This window comes from Homalodisca vitripennis, chromosome 3, assembly GCF_021130785.1.
Source record: "Homalodisca vitripennis isolate AUS2020 chromosome 3, UT_GWSS_2.1, whole genome shotgun sequence".
NCBI classification, from domain to species: Eukaryota; Metazoa; Arthropoda; class Insecta; order Hemiptera; family Cicadellidae; genus Homalodisca; species Homalodisca vitripennis.
The window spans coordinates 32,146,952-32,171,659 of NC_060209.1; the positions used below are offsets into that span (position 1 = coordinate 32,146,952).

General features: G+C 32.3%; 1 protein-coding gene across 4 annotated transcripts in view; it reads right to left on the minus strand.

The window, feature by feature from the left end:
* Nucleotides 1–783: 783 nt before the first annotated feature.
* The window catches only part of LOC124356773 (RAC serine/threonine-protein kinase), a 52,129-nt gene continuing 28,204 nt past the window's right edge, over nt 784–24,708 (minus strand). For all 4 annotated transcript variants that reach the window (XM_046807966.1, XM_046807965.1, XM_046807968.1 and 1 more), the window contains exons 6-10: nt 22,608–22,726; nt 15,760–15,961; nt 13,775–13,912; nt 11,113–11,277; nt 784–6,246 (exon numbers count right to left, since the gene is read on the minus strand). In XM_046807966.1, coding sequence (XP_046663922.1) covers nt 6,001–6,246; nt 11,113–11,277; nt 13,775–13,912; nt 15,760–15,961; nt 22,608–22,726 — 870 coding nt within the window. In that variant the 3' untranslated portion in view covers nt 784–6,000. The remainder of the gene's footprint in view (nt 6,247–11,112; nt 11,278–13,774; nt 13,913–15,759; nt 15,962–22,607; nt 22,727–24,708) is intronic.

Sequence of the window (24,708 nt, forward strand, 5' to 3'; positions counted from 1 at the left end):
ATACAATTTTAATTCTATTGTAATATATTACATATGATATTATTCCTAATAAAGTTCTAAACATTTTTGCTATTTTGGATTTATTTACAAATATTTTTTTACTTGTTATGAGAGTTCAAAGTTAGAATTTTTTATAAAACTTTTGTTGCTTTTCATTCCATACACGACAAAATAAAGAGCGAAGAAAATATCTCAGTGATAGTTATCTTTTGCAATAGAGCATTTCTTAGAACAAAAGTTAAATTACAACAATATAGTAAATTAAATTTTAGTATTTTTAAAGTGAAGGCCTGCATACTGCATGACTGGGCACACCAATTAAAGAAGTTTGCACGACTGCAGCACTAGGGTTAAAACCGGTTTCATTGAACCAATTTTGTTAATTTACCGTGACCAGCACATGCTCGTTGAAACACAAATCGCTAGACTGCTGAGGTCAGTGTTGTTGCAATGATTGTGTACAATCATTATGCACAAGATTGCAAGGAGAAAATGGAATAACTGTTGTATTAAAATATATTTGACTATTTCTCTGGCTGACTTTGGACCTCCAACGGCAGATTTAAAAATTGACTGCTTGCCAAGAAGCCGTTTTCATATATTTACAATATTTACATTCAGACATGACAAACAGTCTAAGTCTAGATGTAGTATTGACAATTTTGCCCATAGCCAGCTACAAGAATATCTATGGAGATTGAGACTGATTCAAGTCCAAGACGTATTGACGATTTGAATTTCTTTGATTCAGGAGTCATAACTTAATAAACAATAACTCAATTGTACAAATCATTATACAAGATTTATTTTCATTCATATCAGTTAATACACACAAGTACTTACACCTTCCTAGCACCAACTTACAATATTACAATATGCTCATTTTTTATTACATTTTATCAATTCCTTTTAGTTCAACATTGTAACACTGTAAACTTATTTAACTAACAAGGCAAAAACAGGTGTATATATTTATATATATATATATAGTATATAATTTTTTGCTTTTTTACATTGTATGATATGTTACTACTAATTGTTATTATCATACATCTTTATTTTCTTGAATTTACTTTATACAAAATGTACGTGCAGGGTAGCACTTAAAAACTTTATTAACAAGTAAGCTCAGTTCACTACGAACAAGATGTAATCACACTCGTATCATCGCCGTCAAGCTTAAAAATTTTGCTAATTTTAATTGCCTAAAATGTGTCCATAAAAATTTGCGTGTAGCAATTAATTACATAATCCACAACAATAGTTTAGTTACACTAGCAAACTGTCTTCTTTCTTTCTTTCACAGCAGTTAATTGATTTATACAATGTATTTACAAACACAACTCGGTGTCTCAGATACCCCACACACTAGCTACTTTCAATCCTCAATTTACATACACAAGAGGAATGTCTGTACTACGACAGGTCGTCGAGAACACCACTTGCGGTTCCACATCAATCAATATATACTGAACAATAACAATCAACGTAAAAGCAATTAAATAAATATGATGATAAAGCTACTAAACCTTAACAGGATTATATTGGTTTAGTACCAAATGCAATGCACTAAACAGTAAACATATGATGAGATAACAATAATGATTATTTATGTAAAGCAAATTTACTTATCAGTAAATTTTCAAGCACAGCCCAGTTTAAAAATGTACAACTGAAAAATAGACATTACAAAAATGCACATACAGTCAAATATAATACAAATAAAGGAAAGAAGATGTTAATTTAAAAAGTGTAGTGATAGCAAATAGTTTGCAAAAACTGACGGAGAGTTAAGGGGCATTCATCCTAACATTTACCATGCAAAACAATATAGAACTACAAACAAACAAGAATTCTTTGACTACACTACAATCAGAACACTAAGAAAAGGGTAAACAATTGAGCTAATGATAAGTATATATTACAGCAAGCACATCGATAAAATAAAATATACATAAAACATTATTGTTGACAAATATACATACCACATGGCACCAAGCATCTACACTACTCTTGCTGTATTACAGGTGTAAATATTCAAAAGGAAAAACAGATTATAAAATGATGCCAAAAATATTTTCTATTTACAAACGTGATACGTTACTTGTTATTTTACACACTTTTTCTGAGAGATGATCATCAGGTTAGGTTTTTGAGGTCAAGTCAAGGTAACTTAAATCATCTTCTGGTCAGGTTTTATGCCATATGATCCATATTAAAGGGAAATTTAATAATCAATAAAAAATAATTTAAATTAGTACCACAATAATTGATTATATGACAGATCTATTTTGCAATTGACAATTTCCAAAGAAATGAGCACTAAAAGTAATTTTATATTATAAAACTCAAGATTCGTTAAGTAATAATGAAGATAAAAGTTATTTTTACGAAATAATCTGCCACTTTATCACCTTTATTTTGTTAGTACTTTTATATTTATTTGAGCTTGAGAAAATAAATTTACGCAAACCTTTAACAAGCACTGGGACATTAGTTTTTAATAGCTAAATATGTTGTGTTTTTTGTCATTAATATGCGAAGAAAGCTGATAAAAGCAAAGTAATTTCTAGTCTTAATACTTCTGACAGTATATAGCGCTCAAAACCGACCACGCCTATGGATTGTTTACTAAATTAAACAACCACGTCCATAAAATTTTACTATCCATTCCCCAAGTATGCAATGAAAATTACTTTACAATAATCAAGAACTGATATGTACATTGGTCATGTCCTTCACCGATGCTTTGGCATTGCTTTTTTATGTACTGTAGGATTTTCATTGTTTTTTTTTGTAAATCTTCAACAATAAACAACATACTCAAGCATATAGATTTGGTCAATAAGTTCATCTTATTTCTATTAAATTACCTTGGAAATTCGTTGGAATTGTATGGTAATTGTTTTATATTGTGGTTTACAAAACGTAAAACTAGATATCAGAGAACTCTATGGACTGACTGATCACTTATAAACAGTAAATTTATATGTCCATACAAGGAATAGTTTATATGACTGTCCAAGTTGAAATACTTTTGACAAACTGAAATGCATTATACTTTTATTTATGTGCTCATTTGAAAGTTTTGCTATGGCAAATACGTACTTTTGTTTTAATTGGCTAAATAAAAAGCAATTTAATTAGGCACCAAGTCTAATTTGTGTGTGTTTTTTTTTTAATGTTGACTGCATACTATTTAATAGCAAAACTTCCAGAACAAGATCAATCTGATTTCTGCAGAACAGTTACAGCCAAAGTCATCAGACACTGATTAAATCTTTAATTTTTGTAATCTTTAATTCAAACAAAAAACCGAACCAGAACTGAAATTGTTACTCCTTGACCATTCATGAAATTATGATATTCCTTTGATATGATATTCAAAATTGTATTTAAAATACAAATTTAAACTGAATTTATTTTATAAATACAGTTTATTGACAATTTTGCTGGAATAAAGATAAAACCACATTCCTTGCAGCAAAACCTAAACATTCTGCGCCTATGTGTTATATTTACAGAAGACTTACTATAATTATTTTATAACATAAAACATTGTAATTAACACTTGTGCTTTACTTTGAAATTTAAAAAGTTTGATTCAGCCAGTAATGTACAGTTAGTTCTCATATTCTGTGCTGTAATTGAAATTTTGCGACTTTATTCGAAATTAATGATTTTAACAATAATATTTTTAAACCGTATACAGATTTTAAGACCTCATCTTTAAATTAATACGTTGACTCATAATATTATCACAGGACTGGAATAGCTTAAATGTCTGTCTCAACAAACATTCTTGTGAAATTTTTAAACGTAACATATAGTATAATTTTTAAAGGAAATATAACCATATTTGACAATTTTACACGCCCTTAGCTGCAAGAAATGTGCCTCTTTAACAGCGTACACCTATAACTACTGAAGCACTACAATACATGATAAGTAGGTTTATACATCACAACACATTCCACATACAATCACAACCTCTATGTCTCTTAATCTTATTTTCATCATTTAGGTCCATGCAAATATCAAATTACTGAGATAAATGAAATCATAGTAAGCGATATACTGATATCTACTCAACAGATTGAGAACCATAGCATTCATTAACCAATCTAAAGTTAAAACCGAGTAACACAATAAGATGACTTAGACTGAAAACATATAATGAAAGTAACTAATTAAAATAAATAACAAACGGAACAACAATGTAATAACTTAAAAATGTAGATAGTTTGTTATCTTTTAACAACTTTTGTAAAATGATAATATTAGGATAAATCAAAAATAAATTCTGAGATGTGGTAATATAGAAAATAATATTAAAACACTACATTATTATTACTTATTTTTCTATTAATGGTGACTAGTAATGCATTAATAACTGTATCTTCTGGTAACCAGTTATGCAACTGGAAACCAGATAAAGCTATTGATGTACGTGATACAGTAATCAATGTATCATACCATTAAATAAAAAATGTTGTACTTCGCATTTGACTTCTTTTAAACATTCATATTTGCAAGGACCTGTTTAACATCTGAATTCTTATAAACAGTTTCAAAAATAAATTAATAATAAACAAATAACACTTAACACAATATTGATTCAAGTACGGCACGAATGAAAATATTATAAATGCCCGATAGCTTTTAGCAAAAACTAATCATGTAAATGTAATATCAAATACATTAATGCGCGCAAATGCTCAAAAAGAAGAGTACCCATATGACTCTCTGGATTAAAAAAAATATTTCCTAAAACAAAAATATTCCAGGAAAGCCTGGATGATGCACAAGCACATGACCTACGGTTCCAATTTGGCAGTCTACTGTATTTAAATATTTATCGTACACTTCTATATATACATACAACTTGTACATTAAACACACATAGGCTACTAGTAAATTTCCGCATAGTACAGTGATTAAACTGGGCTTGAACAATATATTTTTTATCATCATAATAGTTTTGTGGAAAAATTATATCCTCCGAACAATATTTTACAGTAATATTCACATTTAACAAACAGTAAGTCAATAAATAAATATGTATAGTTCTAACAATCATTTGAATTTTTATTCAATATGTATACGTGCTAGCTATATGACCTTGTCCTGTCAATTTCTTCTCGATATTACATTACACAGATTGTCCTCCACAATCTAATGACTTCTGGCCATTTTCAGTCTTGTGACAGCTAGCAATTAACCCTCCTTGTCATTGTATACATATACGCTTCCAGAGGCTGAAGGAAATCCGACAACAGGCAAAACACAAGGTTTCTTTATAATTTACAAATTACTGGAAGACCAAAATATTCTTCTAATCGTATTTTGTAAATTTCCAGTGAATACAAAAAAGGATGTTTCAGTAAGGGTTCTTTGGTTGTGAGCCGAAGTATGATTAATAGTAAATAGTATCTATTATTCAAATTTGATTGTACTAACAATAAAAATGACAACATAGACAATTAACTCTCCTACCACAAAAAGATTTTAATAATAAATTCTAAATTAACCGTTATCAAAGTATTGATTCACATTTGACTTATTGTACATAAATATTGTAGTTTTAGATACTTTGGCACATTTATTGCTCATAGATGAATAAAAACATGTGGTTCAATCAATGCAGATATTAAGACGGTTTAAAATGTTTTTGTGGTAGGAGTGTCAGATTTACAGTCACAATTACAATTTACATAATGTGCCTACAAAATATATCCATCTGCTTATTAAAGCTATTTATAATTAGGAGATATTAACACAGACGATAAGAGTAATTTTAAAAATCTGAAATATTTGTTGAAATTTTACGTTTTTAATATTTGTCATTAATTTAAATTTAACCTTCTTTTTTATTGTGAAACTACTGATGGTTTAGAAGCAGTTGTTTTTAAAAATAATGGAGAGTAAAAATTACTCAATATGAATATTGTAAAAGTTACGTGAACTCTACCACGTTTAGAGCCGGACAGTGGAGTAAAGTCAGTGTTGCTGCACCAACGAACCCGTACTGAGGCTGATGGCTGTGGAACTGCCGAGAGTGGAGCCGAGGTCCTGATAGCTGAATTGAGGGAAGTAAGGCTGTTGCTGCTCGTACTCCTCCGCGATGCTATTTAGTGGGCCTTGGTGTTCTGGCGGCGTCAGTTCCACGCTCTCCCCCGTGAACTCTGTGTCAAAGTATCTAGTGTCTGTGTCCGACTTCACCTGCGGCTTGAACGGTGGTGTTATCTGTAATAGTTAGTTACAATCCTATGAATAAAATTATCAGTGAAATCTTTTTAAAGAATATCGACAAACTATCATATCTTTAAATTGTAATGTTTCGTGTATTAAACATATTTAATTTTTTTAATATGTGTATATAACAGTATTTACTATACTAAATGTACAGTAAAATTCCATTAATCCAGCATGATCAGCACTTGAGGCATGCCGAATTACGATACATGCCGGATTATTGGATATCTATCAGAGAAATAATATAGAAAGTAAATAAACAAAGAATCGCAGTAAAACATATTTTTATTATTTAAATATAACCTTCAGGTAGTCCCTCATGTTATATGCAGATCTATATGAACTATTTTTTAAACGGTCTATTTACAGTGCGTAGTCTATGCATTACAACAATTGGGTGGAACATGGTGAAGGCCAAGGGCATATTCATCCTAGTTCATCACAGCCCCTTACCTTAAAAAATTTATTTACCTAAAAAATTAAGCAATCGTGTGCCCAACGTGGAACACGATAGTCTGAGGTATTTATTTAAGAGTGGGATCAAATTTAACAAACCACCAAGACAAGAAAACAATAAAATGCAATAAGGAAATGCATAGCAATGTGTACCCCATCGGGAGCAGAACACGCTTTACGAAAGCCCAGTGTGTACCCGATCGGCACTAACAACGTGGAGCAGATAAACCTGAACACTTACAAAATAGCACCACCAACGTGGGACTAAACAAGGTGACAAACTAGAACCTATTGAAATTAAAAACCACTAAAGTCTACCCAAACTTAAAAAATGGACCAACCATAAAGATGAGCAGCTATCACCCCATTTCTATACTACCCACATTCTCAAAAATAATAGAAAATATTGCCTTAACTATACTACTAATACTTCTAAAAAAAAGCAATCTACTAAAAAACCTTTGAGGTTGGACTACCTGAATTTAAGAAAGAAGAAAGCACAAATACCTTAGAATAGTAATAAATAAGAACCTGACCTGGTAAACTCATATTGACCAACTTTGTAAAAAACTCAGTTCAGGAGCGTATGTCATCAGACAGACGAAACAATCAAGAGGGATTAAAACAGCCAAAATTGCATATTTTGCACTTTTTGAATGCCATCTAAGGTATGGCCTGGCATTATCAGGTGGATCAACAAGCTCAAATTTGAGAAGAGTGCTCGTACAGCAAAAAAGAGCAATCCAGTGCCTTACAGAGTTCAACTAACATGACAGCTGTCAAGAATCTTTCAAAGAACTACAAATACTAATAGCAATGGCACTGTTCATAATAGAAACCATCTTGCATGCAATAAGAACCAACCAAGACAGATACAGAGATCTACATAAACATAACATTAGAAATACAATAGAGTTTACACTGTCAAGTTACAATTTAAGTTTTTACAAAAAGAAGCCTAGCTACAAAGGGGCCTTGTTATACAACAAATGCTTGGACACCACAACAAGAAACCTGGACAACGACTGAGTAGACAACTGACAGTGTGGCACACAAATTGTATTTATATTATGTTTACAAGCAATAATGATGTTGTTCTTTTATATAAAGAAAGATACAATTTGTGACTTAAATAATGAAGTTAAAAGTATGTCATAACTTTTAATTATTAAAAGGATGGGAGGATTGCTTCCTATATATGCAAGTCATTACTCTACTTCTTGAAGAAATAACTAACCCAAAGAGGTAGACACACACGCTGTTTACATGGCGCTCAGCCAGGACTGAACGCTGAGTCACGTGTTCGGCATTTGACATTACACTGTTCACCATATTTCTACCAGATATCGTTAGTATGTCTCTTGCTAAGTGTTTAGAGTAGAATAGAATGTTTATTCACCAAAGAGACATTTCATTACAAATGTATAAAGCAAGTCACAAAAATAGGTAACACTGGCTTTTAACACTGTTGTTTAACCTATGATATGGTAAATCAACAAGACAACTAAATCTAGTATCATAAGAATGTATTTCATTTCTTAATTAACCTTTCTCAGGGCACTTTTTTTAAATATAACAAACATTCAATAATGTTGAGGGAAAACAAAGTATTAATTCTGAGGTTTCTAAATAATTCTCTACAACGTTCCAAGTTTAGTAGCTCCTGCTATGACTCTTACAGCTTTTTCTTTACTAGAAATATTTCTTGTGATAAAAAAGCACCACCCCAGACAATTTAGACCATAATTAATATGAGTCTGAAATAGCCCAAAGTAAGCCTGTCGGAGATTGTCCCCATCTAATTCACCACTAAGGCGCTTCAGAGCAAAAATACTCTTATTGAGGCTAATAATATTTTGATTCCAACAGAGTTGGGTCAAGGGTTAAGCCCAGAAATTTTGTAAAACTGTCATTCTTTTGGAGATTTTTCTTTTGTGCCAAGTACTTGTTTTTTCTTCATTTAATACCAACTGATTTGCAGCCAACCAATTTTGAGCTAATTTTTATTTAATTAAAAATTTTTCAATGCTTAGCTGCAACTTAAATGCTTCTTGACGATAGTAGTGTCATCAGCATACAAGACAACCTCCGATGGCACATTCTCACTTAGGTCATTAATCATTACTAGTGTAACAGGTCAAATTACGACATTTGAATATTCACGGGGAATTGGCAGACGTCTGACTGTGACGTCAGTGAATCGGCAGACTGTGACGTCAGTGAATCGGCACTGTGACGTCAGTGAATCACATGTTGTCGGAATTGAGATTTATTCAATTAATAACGGAGAAATATATTAAAACTTTATACGGGAACAAATTTAATTAATTAAAATGAATTAAACATAACCAAAATTCGTGTTTTACAAAAGTACTAAATAAAATTACGCAGAAAAGCCAATTGTGGGATAAAATGACTTACATATTGATGACGTCATAAAGCACATGTTGCTAAAAATTTAAATAAAAAGCTTTGGAAAAATAATAAAAGAAAATAGAAAGACTTAAATTGATTAATTATAGTGAACGTGATAAATTTCAACAATTATAAGAAAAGAATCAAATTATATTTAATCGTGAAGACGCTGATTTGAACGGGAGAGGGGATGAGTATTGTTTTGAGTCGGTATGCGTAGTTTTATACGGAGAATCCTTCTTCTCTTTCTAGACTTGAAGCAAGGAGGTTGTGCTCATGTGGATCCTCCTGGACAGTAGTGATAAAATTAATAGGAAACTGTATTATGGTGTATTGAAGTTTTAATAAGGGATGGGATGTTATGTTAAATTCTCAAGTTATCAAAGCAAGGTGAGTGGAATTATATATGTATGGACAGTGTAATATAAAATAAATTGACATCAAGGTCATTTGCTTTGACTTTTATTTGAGTATCCCATCTATAAAGAAGTGTGATAGGAACTTTAATGGAGTGATATTGAGTTTTTTTTAACCATTATTCAATCTATTTAAAAACCTGACATAGATATAGACTTGTTGTTGGTGATATCAACAACACCACTAAATTTTGATAGTTATTTGGTATCAACTTGGAATAATATGAGTTAGCCAACACGAAGTAATTTACATAACCAATGAGAGGGAGCACATTTTGAATACCTATTGGGAGAAAATTGGGACAACAAACGTGGGTCTGGAACGTGGCAGAGTTTCAAACAAACGAGGGGACCGTAGCAAAAGGACACAGCTAGCTTTGGGCAGATCTTGAGCAAGATGGCGACCAACGCGATCTGCAGCAAAATGGCGCACAACAACGTGGGGCCTCAACAACATTGAATACCGATACGCAGCACTAGGAAAAGCAATGGTCCAAGGACAGAGCCCTGTGGCACACCACAAGAGACATCCAGACAAGTGGAATAAAGATTGTTAAAAGTGACATACTATTTATGACCATGTAGATGCTACAACCTAATAATATAATATTTTGTGTCTGTTTCGCTTCTGATCAGCTGATAGCTCATCTTGTACACTGTGTTCCCTGATGGTTTGTTTACATCATGTGTAAAGACGGAACGTGTTAACTTGTGTGATTCTGTAGTTGATATAGTGTTTTATAGTGATTATGAGTATATAATTAAAGTGACTGTGATGGTGATGAAAGCCTTGAAGATTACATTATACCTCGATCTAGAAACCATTTTACTAATAATTTAGTTGTAGACAACTCAGACCCTGTGGATGGAGGTTATCTAATATTTCCCGGCCAGGACAACTCGAATGACATTATCCTTCCTTCAGATCATGAAGATGAACAAAACAGGAAAGTACATTTGACTGTTGTAGACCTAGAAATACTGTATTAGACATACACCTAGTTTACTCTGGTTCCAAAGATTCTTTTATTGATAGGCCTATAATATTTGACAGCATTCCTAGCACTTCCAATGGAATTTTGGCAAACAATAGGACAAAACCATTTTTTTCTTTAAATTTTATGTAACAATGTAGAGGAACAATTATTTAACAATTTTCAAATTTCATTGTTCTGTCATAAAAAAAGTTGTTATGGTAACTAAACACACATTTTCACCTAAATTAATTGTTATTACGAGGCCTTCAGAGGTTCATATAACTACTAACTCAATGGGTTAATTTAAGGTGGATTTTAGTTGTAACAATAGTGTAAACGTATTTTCCATATGTTTACTTTTTAAGGTTTTCCAAATAATAAAAAGGATCTCTAGAGACCTTACTTTCCAGAAAGTATACCTCCTTTATATCGCCAACTACTCCCCCTCAGAAATAAATTAAATTCTTGGGCATGTGCCTAATACACTCCAACACAAACTCACGCAACCTTTGGATAAGACATATTATAAGTACATTGTTAAAAAAAAACTTCTACAATAGAAGAATTGAATGTAAAATTTTAATTTCACTTGCATTTTTCTGATTAAGTTCTGTCCAGTTGATGGATCTGAAGAAGTTATGTGCCTTGATGTCCTTTGCATCTTCCGGCCCTCCTCCAAGCCTCTTTGAAGGATCTTTTACCAAGAGTCCACTCAAGAGGTCTTTAGCGTCTGCAGATATATTCCTGGGGAACTTGACCTACAAACATGCAAACATTTGTAATTACTGCTGTACTTTGTAAAAATACATACATTTGTCTGAAAATATTATTCTCCCGTACATACCAATTAATTACAAAGTATCATAGTACAAATTCTTTTAAAATCAATTGTAAAATTCCAGCAATAAAAAAGCACCACTAAAATTAACTAATGAACCTTTCAGATTCCTGTAGTAATGATGGTGTTGCCTAAGGAACAATATTAAAACACACATGGATCACCTGGCAATAGTTATTTTTAGCTAGATATAGACTGCCCGTAACTAGGCGATTACCATCTTAGGCTTGATTTAGATGGTTTGCTACTCGTAAGTTGCCAATTCGAAAGTTAAACTACAGCAAGTGATGAAATCAAGAAATAAATTTAACAATGTAATGTACAGTGATTCACCAACATTCAAAAAAGAGATAGGAGTGAGAGAATTTTTGTTACTCATCTTATACAAAACAAAATGCCATCATTTCAAAATTAATTGTCAAAAAATCAAGAAACTATGAACATTTAATTTGTTTTCAAACTTAACCCTTTGCACGCCAGCCTATTTTCCAAAAGTACTACCCAAAAACACCAAGGGCATTTTCAGCTGTTTTGCAAGCTTTCACAAAATGTATCATAATTTTTTTATTTTTTGAACAGATATTGATGATTGCTTTACCATTTTTTTGCTTATAAAATGCCCTTGTTCAGTTGGTAAATTGTAGTTGCATAAATGTAATCTAAACTTATAAAAAAAAATTTAAAAAAAATTAAAAATAAAAAAAAAAACTTTTTGTAGCACAAATAAATGGTTTCAAAAAACATTTATGCTGATTTCCTGTTATATCCCAGTAAACTATATCTACCCCTTAACCTAACTACAAAATTTCAAAAGCCTACCTTATATAGAAGTCCAGTTGTGATTTTTTTCACTAAATGTGACACGGGCACAGTTTTTGTAAGTTGCATGGACGTTGTATGTAATGTTACAATATATTCACAAATCAATATTTGACACTATACTAAAATAAATCGGTACTTTGGGATTATACTAACCACACCAGTATGAAGAACACAAAAATATAAATTTATAGAAATAAACATGATAGAACGAAAAAAACAACTCTTTAATTACAAAATTACAAAGATGATCAATTGTTAATGAGGTCAGATTCACTTAAACTTTTTCAATGAACTTAGAACGTTATAAAACGATGTATTTGAGTAACAGAACTAACATTCCATCAATCAACAAGCATTTCCAGGTATTGTGATCGGTATTGTTGTCGCTGTTATCGCATCTTTCTCGAGAATCCCGATTACGGCAGGCCGCACGGCATCACATGATTATTTACGTTTTTTGCACGGTACATAATTTCCTTTCCATTACTATTCAATTTATATTTCTGATCAGCCCCTCTAGAATTATATTTTACTGATAGGTACTATCTCGAGGGATGTTTTTCTTTCGTTGACATCAGCGCGGACTTCGGCAGCACCTTCGGCCGGAGGCACTCGCATTTTAGGTGGCGGAGTGTGATCAAGAGTATAAACAAGTTTTGTGTGTTTTTTTTCAATAAAGAGTTTAGTTTTTGTTTGGTAATGTTTGTTTTTATTGAATTTTTGTGTTTGGAGAAATGTAGGGGTAAAATACAGAAGTACAACAAAGCGAACGGCTGGCGAGACTCTGCAATCACGTTATCTACTAGACCGCTCGACTTTGACCTCTGTCTGAGGATGGGGAGGGGTTTGCAATAAGACAATTCTTGTTTTATACTGACGAAATATTGTTCTACGCTAATCTAGTAATCAGTAGAAGCTAAATGTCAACTGTCTGAGGATGGGGAGGGGTTTGCGATAAAACAATTCTTGTTTTATATTGACGAAATATTGTTCTACGCTAATTTATTAATCAGTAGAAACTAAATGTCAAATAACGATTCATGTCTGGGTGTGGTCGGTATAATCCCAAAGTACCAATGAATCTAATAAAAGGGGCATAATAAAAAATGCCCTAACAACAAAAGTAATGAGAGAATTACAAACTTAAACAACGCACAGCAACACGAACGTAACCTCACTCTCGACCAAACAATCCAACAGCTGCGAAGCTCAAATACGACCAAACAAACAGTCCATAAAGGAATAAACTACTTTGTGGTTTCAAAGCAACTAATCGACTATCGATTAGTCAAAATTTCGCGGTAATCAGATGAATTATAAGAAAATTACAGGTGAAAAACGTGACGTACCTATATTACGGCAGTTGGCGATTTTCAGTTGAGTAGCCGACGGCCGTAATATAGGTACGTTGGCGTGCAAAGGGTTAAATAATAACTTTGTCGGTCTAAACATATAAACAGTGGCTTGAAAATATCTAAAATGTTTTCTTTATTTAAAAACTTTGGATATGGTATCAAGAGAGCTGGATTTATTACGTGCACCACATTATGACATTTAAACAAACAAATTTTGTGGAGTTGCTCACACTAGCTTACCTCTTCCATAAGTATAAGTGTGAAGAGAACATCATGGTCTCTGTTGTAGAAAGGCAACCGTCCACACATCATCTCATACATGACCACACCTACTCCCCACCAGTCTACGGCTCGTCCATAGTCATTATCTTCCAGTACCTGTCAAACACAGAAAATCAGCACAACTGTAAAAGGACATCCTGATCTCTGTGGTGGTCACTCTTGTTTAACCCTTGAATCAGCAGTTGATTTTCCTCTAACTGGCTGGTAATTTGCAGAACGTTTTGATAAAATGTGTAAAAATCTTTCGTTACTATATAAGCCTAGTTATACTTGGTATCATTTTGTTCTGAATTATCTAGACTACTATGATCCATACTAACCATAACGTAAATATCTCAAATTCTTTGTAAGTAAATGTCTTATAAGTTTGGGTGAACCCAGAAAGAATAGTTAAACATAAACAACAAAATTACAAGATAGCCAAAACATCATAAAATTATTTGATTTTTATAAAATAGTATGTAAAATTCATAATTGAAATATAATGAACAGCTGAGTAACATCATGCCTTTTTTGTTCCTTCATGTTAATGTGACATCAATGACAGTCATAAAAAAGTAGTGCGATCATTTCATTGATCAGTTCATTCCTCCGTGCATTGTACTTAATGCTATTTTTGTTACCAACATTGTTTATACAGACACTCAGTGCTCAAGAGTATCACGTATTATGTGTTTTATACCATAATTATATGTTTTGTATGGTAACATTATAATGTTCAAGTACTACTAAAAAAATCTACATAAAAAAACAATATATTTTCTAAAACTAGAATAAAATTAGAATGTTTGAGCTATTTTGGAATTTTTAATTTACTCACCTTACTATCTTTCCTAGGTTTGTCCCCACGAATTTTTAATTTTTTACAACTGTGATTTACAAAGAAAATATGAAATATGTTACCCTAGAACTGGTTTAAGACTCAGGTGAGTCCTTTGTATGTGTTCCCCAATGTCAAACTCGTCTTTTGAAAAAAGATTTTTAATATTGTATTTATTCACATCTGAACACAGCTTATGATGTAATCTATGTATTACTGTACTCAGAGAGATATGCTGAGTATTTTTATACAAGATACTTGAGGTTTTCATACACAAAAAATTTTATATCAAATTATAAAGTTTAGTAAAAAATCATAATCGACTGTCATGGCAGCACCAATGACGAACAATTCATATAGTACGCCATTTTCTGGCTTCATTATTGAAGTTGAATATTTATCTGAACTTTAATATTGGTACCATTGTGTTCTGTCTCTTCAGCTACAAAATAGTCACCTGTTTTCTGCTGCTGCTTTATCATTTGAGCAATAGATTTTAATGTACAGCGAGGTTTGGCGAGTTTATATTTTGGCACAAGATTTATGTAAGAGTCTTTCAGTTTTTTAGTGTTCATGGGAAACCAATTAGATTATTAGATAGTGACTTGGAAAATTCCAACCTCAGCAATCATTCTCACCCTGTTGCTCTAGTACAAATTTTTTATGTTTCCTCCAATATGAACGTCATTCCGAAGCCAAACACCAAATGTTTTCTGACATTTTTGAGATAAGTTGTAATAATTTTAAAGAAAAAAATCATGTCTGTAATTTGCTGCCTGGCTTCCTCATATTATGGTTTTATAAATAAAACTTTCAATTCAATTTCCTGGTTACATACTTGTACAATCCTAAAAATGTGTGTCAGACCATTATAAGCCAGCCCTGTTTCATTCAAAAACAGATTGATCAAAATCGGTTCAGTATTGTGAAAAAATGTATGGCAAACATAAAAAAATAACATAGAAACAGATTGAATTGTATAACCCCTCTTTTTTGAAGACTGTTAAAAAAAAAATTTAATCTTTATGGCTAAATTAAAAACCACAACTTCCGGCCATATGCTACTAATCTTTACAGATGTTAAAGTACCTAACTGAGTCTCAAAAGAAATAATGAAGCTGACCTCTGGAGCTAGGTATTCTGGTGTGCCACAGAATGTCTTGGTTGTCTGTCCGTAGTTGATATCCTCCTTACAGAGGCCAAAGTCTGCTATCTTGATGTGTCCATCCTTGTCCAACAGGAGGTTCTCCAACTTGAGGTCTCTGTAAATGATCCCTTCCTCGTGCAGGTAACCTAGTGCTGAGATGATCTCAGCACCATAAAACCTGGAATATCAATCATAATAAAAGATCATAAAGTACAGTCTTATTCACTAAAGAACATTTTTTCGATTAATTGGCAATCATTAGGAAGAAGATAAAATAAATAGGTAATGGAAAATACATGTGAGATAGTTGAACTTTAATTATCTTATATCTAGATAAGTCTACGTGATTGTCTTGAAGAATCCAAGTGCTGACTTTCTTAACATCGTATCTGTATGAACATTTCTGATCTCAAATTTTCTCAGCATTACTTAACCAATAATGACACTATGATAAGCAAGAGAATGAGTAATGTTAACCACTGCTGGGGTTTGAAGTGAGCCTTCTTTAATCAACCAAGATATATTATTTAGAAGTGAATGTCCTCACCCACCTTCTCTAGTTCGATTTAATCTTGAAGTCCACATTGAGATAACACCAGTTTTTAGAAGCAATCAGTCGGAGAATGAAAGAATCTTAGAATAAACATGAGAGTAGATATGATTTTATTCTTTTTAGTGGTTTATTCAAAACAACATAAAACTACAGTCAGGTGATGATAAGCTTCTCTGCATCGCTTGCTGTACCATATCAAGTTGTTATCGTACTATTTTTTTCAACACAATGAAAAAGAGGAAGAATTACAGAAAACCAGACAGTTCAACTTTAAGTCTCAATCTTTCAGCCTGCAGAACACTCATAATATGATGGTTTGAATTTATTACAAGAGAAAATACAAAACATATTATCCTCCTTTATCTTGACCCATCTGTACAATCTCCCCTGATGTTTTAAATACTGCTCAACTCATTCATACTTATTTACTCTCAAATACCAATTGACACACAAAACTTAGCGATAAACGGAACTGAAAAAGTCTCACACAGATGAACATGGCGTTTGGACATCCTTATAGATAACAGAAGTTTATATATCTTGATCATATTTTCATAACACTTAGGACTATTGTTTTTTAGAACTCATGTTGTTGAAAGAGTGATGAACTAATTCATCATCTAATAGATTTTAAAAGAATATCTTCTAGAACCTTGACAACCACTGGATTCTTGAAGGACATGACCTGATACAACTGTTTCAAACGTTTGCTGCTAAACAAAATGTTAATTCTGCTGTAAAAACCTTAAAATTGCTAGTTTCCCTCAAAATGTTATTGAGGAAGAAGCATGAAGAAGGAAAAGGCCAAACAAAGAGCTCCAACAATACAAGAGTTGCAGTACACAGGTACGGAGTAACTCATCAATGAAGTGAAGGCACATGAAAGAGCAACATGACACAGCTCAGAACACAAGAAACAGGGTGTGGTGGCTGTTCCCAAATGCTTCATCACTGTATCTCGAAGTATCTATTGCCATTTAATCTCAAATCCTCCCTAACTGTCTCTTGACTCGTGCAGTCTCATCACCTCTTCATATTACTTGTAGAGCAAGAGAACATTTCACTCTCCCCACTTAAAAGTTGTCAACATTAAACTCAGTTTAATTATCTGAAACAGAATTAAATCCACCATAGTAAAAAATTTGACATAAATTATATAAACAAATTTAAAATTCCACAATGTATATACAAAATACAAACTAAACTTGTCTTACAAAAGACAAGGACATAAAGTACTTTGAGTATTTGTATATTATAACAATAAAAAATACAATGGAATTATTCAATAATCTTTATATACTAAGAAGTAATACACACGTGTACAACCATCAATTTTAAAACTTTGAACTGTGGATAAAAAGAGATACCAAGAAAAGACACACTTATGACCACATTGTACACACAACATTGACCGCTGTTTTTTGTGAAGTAGATAACTTGAATCCTTCAAGGACCAATATTTTTCAAACTATTGTGACAAAAATATGTATTATTTCATAAAAATACGGTTGTTCATAAAAGGCAGCTGCTGAAATGGTTGTTTGGCAGACATTTAGAGCAAATGTATAACTTTATAATGTTTGTACTCAATGTCAAGTTTTTCCACTAAAAATCTTTAAAAATAAACCAAATTTATTAGCAATATTATTAATAGGCTCAAAAATAGTCTTCAATTAATTTATGTATTATATTTAAAAAACCTCTTCATACTAACACTTTTAGCGTAAAAACAAAAACTAATTAATCTGTAAGAAATGATTTTTTTTAATGACCATCTCATATTGAATGAAGGTTCACAGTTTTATCAAATTGGACACAGAATTGAAAACCTCTATGATGATGATAGTATGTTTTCACACTATAGGCTTGTGAAAATATTAAAACATTACCACTTAATAGGTATGCAATAACAGTACAAATTTTCTATTGTTCTGTATTGATTGAAGTGACGGCTTGGTATAATATATTTCTAATACAAAGACTTATATATCATAATTTGTCGGTTTATGATATATTTAAACTATTTACTAAAACTCAGTTTAGATTTTGACTATTTGGAACACTTAATAGACACTCTTTCCTATACTTTAGGTGTCCCTTTCATAATTTTATATCTTTTTCTACCATGCCCTTGTGATAAGTAACCATAAACGCATAAGTAACGCAACAACCTTAACATTGAGGAATTACTTTACCTATTAGCTGTCACCAAGCAGATGAGTGGTTGGCAACAGACAGGAAGAAACAATGTTTTTTTTATTCTAACTGTATTAATTTGGACACATAAATTATCACAAAATGTACAGTACTTAATGTATCCATCATGATCTTTAAGTACAGTTTTAAATAAGTTAAAACAATTCTGAAAATTTGAATAAAATTCTAAGTCCTAATTATGAACACTATAACTGGATGACCAATCCGTCTGTATAAGCCTGGCGGTCCTGTGGAGAAAACACTTAAGAAGATAGAAAATCTGCACTCAGTCCTCAAGGATATAAAAGAGATGTCTTTAATTCAGTAAAGCACATACAAGAAAATATCATATTTCATCAAAGAAGAAAAAAAGATAAATCAAAGAAACTATTCAATTTCATTATTTAATCTTGACTGAGTTTAACCCTTTCCGGATGAAATACGGGCACAGCCCAGCTGGCATACCATGTCATATTTTGCTGACATATGAGATTAGTTTGGCGGGTTCTACTGGCTCTGCATAGTGCTGCTACCTCTCGGGAATAGTTTGAACTATTTTAAACAATATTGTACCTGTTTCTTTGCAGTACATTTACTGGTTTGTTGACAAGCAAAGTTCCAACTGAATATTGTCTGTCAATGTAAACAAACTATTCGAGCCACTGAGAATCGGATTCTTTGTACTTTTACTGTTGTTTTTTTCATAATACTAATTTGTTTTAGTTTTTAATCTATTGTAAATATGTGAGTAAAGTGCAATTAAACAATGTAATCAGTTTTAGGCCTTGTTTTCATGTGAATATACATAACCTTTATTACTTCGGATTGAGTTGCTAGGTTATAGTGTTAAAACAATACATGAATACTCACTGAGTACTATTTATTATTCTGATAATACTGATTACTAAACTAGACAATGATTTACCATCCAGTGATGAAGAGATGATTTGCCTCCTCCACCTGATCTAGACCTACATATCCTAGACCTAGCAATAGTGATTTGTTTAAATTTTATTTTTTAGAGTTTATTGGAGTATAAATAATACTACAAAACAAAAAATAATTAGGAATTTTTATTTAAAAGCAACAAGAAAATATTTGTTTTAAGTATTAGTATAAGTATTAAATTATAAAGTAAAAATATAATGGTATAACAAAAACCATTGTTTTATACTCTTTGTTTGAAGGTTATTTTTGACGATGGAAGGATTGTGAAGGAAACAGGATTTTTCCGGACTGTTCCTGAGGAACAGGGTGACCCGCTTCCGCTGCGAGGCCAGTCTTTTACTCAGAAAAATTCCTCCCACAAAACCCAATTTAACAATAGAGGAGAAAAAGGCCAGGTCGATCCTTGGGAAAGATGACACGGTCAAAATCTTACCTGCCGACAAAGGCAACGCTACTGTGGTACTTGACTCAGTAGCGTATAAAGAAAAGATTGCGGAAACCTTAAATACTGGGCAAATATACAGTTTTAAATAAAGACCCCGACTGATTCATTTGAACGCAAAGTAGCAAACAACCTTAAGAAAACAAAAAGAATTTTTTTTTCAGATAAATTTAGATCTAAATAACTCCTCACCCACTCCAAAATCCCCCATATGTATGGCCTTCCCAAAATCCACAAACCTACCCATCCTCTCTCCGGCCCATCATTAGTTCTCGTGATTCACCTTGCAGGGAATTGTCTAAAAGTCCTCTTGGACATCTTAACACCATTGGTAGGAAAACACTGACTCTTTCACATCAAAAATTCCAGGGATTTCGTAGAGAAGTCAAAATCCCTAAAGTTGACCTGAAACTGACAAACTGGTAAGTTTTGATGTCGAAAGTCTATTTACAAATGTACCAGTTCCAGAAACTCTCGGAATTATTAAATCACGTCTCAAAGAAGACCAAACATTAAAGGATAGAACTAAACTTCCCGTGCCAGTAATTATGGAACTGTTAGAACTATGCACTCAATGCAATTATTTTGAGTTAGAGGGTAAAATTTACCGTCAAGAATGAGGGGATTGGCAATGGGTTCTGCACTGTCTCCTATTTTCCGCCAATATCTTTATGGAGGAATTCGAGCGAAAAGCTTTGGCTTCAGCTCAGTTCAAACCGAAGATTTGGTGGAGGTATGTGGATGATACCTTTGTTATTTTTTCTCATGAGACATTGAATTAAATAATTTTTTGAATCACATTAATAGTATTATCTCCTTCCATCCATCCGCCTCACAATGGAAGTGGGAAGTCCAAAACAAGCTTCCCTTTTTGGATGTGTGTGTATTAAGAGATAGGGATGTCCTTAAGACAACTGTTTTTTTCGAAAGATAACACACACAGGAAAATATTAAATTATCAATCCAACCATCAAAAATCTGTCAAAGAAGGAGTAGCCTACTCGTTGTTTGATAGAGCAAAGAGCTTGTGCTCAGATAAAGATGGACTAAAAGAAGAATTTAAGAAAATTGAATCGGATCTCAGAAGCAATGGATACCCTCAATTAGTAATTAATAAGTGCAAACAAACCAGAAGAATCATTCTGAGTCAGAAAAACAGAATTGTGATAAATTTGCGTTTATGTCAATCCCTTATGTGCCGGGATTATCGGAGAAAATTAGAAGAGTAGGTAGAAAGTACAACATTAGAACCGCGTTTAAAACACACAACACTCTAGACAAAGTCTCGTAAAAACAAAACCAAAAAATGGCACACAGGATTCCAAAAAACTGTGTTTACAGTATAAAATGTAGCTGCAATAGGAATACATAGGCGAGACAAAAAGACCACTAAACATAAGGATAAAAGAACACAAAGAAAACACGAGAAAGGGTTTCACAGAAAAGTCAAAAAATTGCACACCATTGTTGGTCCGAAGACCATCATATGAATTGGGATGAAGCCCACATAATACATCGGGAACCACATTTCTTCAAAAGGAAATTAATTGAGGCAACATACATTAAATTGGCAGACCAACCAATCAGTCAACCATCAGTCGAGATTAGGCCGCTTTGGTTGCCAATTCTAAAAAATGAACTAAAGAGAATACCAAAAGTATCAAACGGATCGGAATATTTGCAATAAACCAATGCGGAGTCACAATATGGTTTTAAGAAGTTCATCTCGCATGAACCAATAATAACGAAAGGGCCCATTCCTGTTCCCCTTCCCTTGTATTTCCGCCATCTTGTTTTTAGCCGCCGTCACGATTACCATTGGCTACCCCCCTCTTGGTCAGTCGTAAATGGTTAGTAGACGAGTGAAGACATATTGTGACCTGTATTCCGTAGTTTTAGTTTAATGATTGGTGTTTTGTATAGTTTTTTTTATTAAGTGCATGTCTTTAGTGTTAGTGAAGTTTGACATACAACATGTAGGTTGTGATTCCTGACTCAGGCGTGCCACAACGCTTTAGTAAGATTTGTTTATTTTAACCTAGTTTGTAATTATGTATTAGGTTAGTTCTTTACCTGAAGAAGAGATCAGATTGCAGATTCTCGAAACGTAGTGTTACTGTTTTCTTGTTTCACTTAACGATGGCAAATGTCCGGAAAAATCATTGTTTTATACCTAGTTTTAATCTACATTTAAAGCCAAATCACAAAAAAACATGTATTGCCTTATATTTTTCATCATAAAAAGTGTTAATTCACAAAGTTCAATGCTGTACTTTAACTAAACATTTAAATACAACCATATGGAGACATTAGCACTTTTTAATGAGTCCTGAAAGGGTTAAACATTTCCTTTACATATATCTTATTGTCTTCATTATAGGTCACTATAAAGATGCTCACTATTTCTCCTACAAAGTTAATCATTTCAAAATGTTTTATCCTTTTTACAAATATATTCAAAATATCATCAAGGCAAATTTGTTTTGTTGTTATTTTCATTAAAATGTTAAAAACTAATGCCTCAAAAATATAATTATTATAACTATTCGGATTGATGATAACAATTTTAAAATATCGAAAAGGTTTTTACTCACTGTTCACACCAAAACTATTAAGCACAGGTTTGATAGGTTTCTAGATTTCATTCAGAAATTTAATTTCCGATGACATTAATGTGCAACTTACCTGGTACGTTCCTCGCTGAAGACTCTCTCCCTACTTAGATGGAAGAATAGTTCCCCACCGTTGACATACTCCATGACAAAACAGAGTCGGTCAGCAGTCTGGAATGAATACTTGAGCGACTGCAAACAGATCAATTTGTTTTAATTCTGAAACTATGTCACGCTTTAATTTATTAAGAACTATGCAATTTCCGAAGTTAATGTTAGATTAAGGTATAAAACAGGTTTTTTAACCTGCACCTGTAGAAAATGATGTCACGAGCCTGTTTTATTCAATTTTAACACAATTTCCTGATCAATACTAGTTTTGAGCTAAATGTTTGAGGGATACTGATTAGGGCTGGATTCAGAAGCTTGGGATTTAAAGAAAATGAGATGTCTATTAATTCATTTTTCCTAGAAATCTACAGAGTTATTTCTCTTCTGCGGTCCTGACAGGGGCAGGATCAAAATGCAATAAGACAAGGAAATGTGTATTAAAAATAACATTTACCCTGTAATATCTACAACTAAATTCTGTTTTTAGACTTGTGTGTGTATACGTGAACGTGTGTGTACATATATATTTTTTAGTGATGAGCTGATTCCAAAACAAACTAAATTCAGATTCATATACCAAAATTGTGGTCTCGATTCAGAATTCAATTTAGATTCCTGTGTTATTGTTACAAAGAAATAAGAATACAACCTGACCTGAACGACAAAACTGGATCACCTTTTTTACTAGGAATGATCTGATAGAACAAGAATTCTATTCCAATTCTTTATAGGTAATAAGAAATAATTTTCTTTATAACTCTGTCCAAAAATCCTTAAGGCAGACTTTTGGCAATGACGAACATGCATAGACTATATTATACTAACTTAAAGCAAAATATTATTGACTATATTTTATTGATTTGGTTATTTATTTACAGTTTTTCAACCACAAAGTACAATAAAAATATATTTTAGCAATCAGTAACTTCTGTACTCCCGATCAGTTACTGTTCGTAAATATACACAGCAGCATCGTGCTGATGCATGAATATACATAGCAAATACTTACTAACTGCAATCAAAACATTTAAAAAAAGTACAATAAAATAACGTTTTTGCAATAGCAACTTGCACAATGCCGATCTGCTGTCATTTGCGAATAAACGCAGAAGACTTGCAATGATGTGGGAGTGAAAACATAGAAAATACTACATGCAAGCAAAATATTATTTATAAAAGTACAATAATTTGACGAATAAGATATCTATTTTCAGGTTTAGAAACAAAATAACGCAATAACACATTTTAGCTATACGTAATTTGTGTACTGCCTAACAGCCAATAATTAATAATGCTATGGGTTAATCTGCCGATCGATTGTGAAGTCCCGTTGATCGATTCTTGAAACCGAATTTTTATTGAATATTAGGGATGTGACTTTGACATGTCACTACTTCTACCAAGATGTTAAAAGATCCTTCTTCATTATATTTTCAACAATAAGAAGAAGGAAATTCGGTGACAACAAAATTTATTTAAGAAATTCTAGAGGTATTTTTAAAATTCCCTGATTTTTCCATGGAATTAGTAAAATTTCCTGAGAATTCCCAGTTTTACTTGAGCATAGGAATACTGCCTTTTTTCTTTTCTTCCTGTTGGTTTTCAATTTTATTTTGATCTTTTTCTTTTTTTTATTTATTCAACAGCAAAATAAAATAAAAAGTAATAAAACTGTTATAGGTATATAAAAAACTGAGTAGGTACCTTAGTAAAAACCAATAAAATCCTATAACTATTAAGTCCAGAGTGTACATTTCAAAAAATATTTGCTATTCTTCCAAAAAATTACCTCTGTTAGGTCTAAAAAAATGGGCAACAAAAGATGAATGCCGGAACCAAAAGTGCACTTGCAAACCTATGACTTCAGAGCAATAAATTCCCTTTATTCACTGTATTAGTGGCTCAGTGGCTCAGGACCGATAAAGCTCTTAGCTAAGCTCATGACCCATATTTGTCCTGTGGATCATTTTGGTTCTGAACTATAATAACAGTGATCTACAAAGTAACAAATGTTTAATATTGTTACTCTTAGAGCATTAAAACAATATTTTTTATGACTGGAG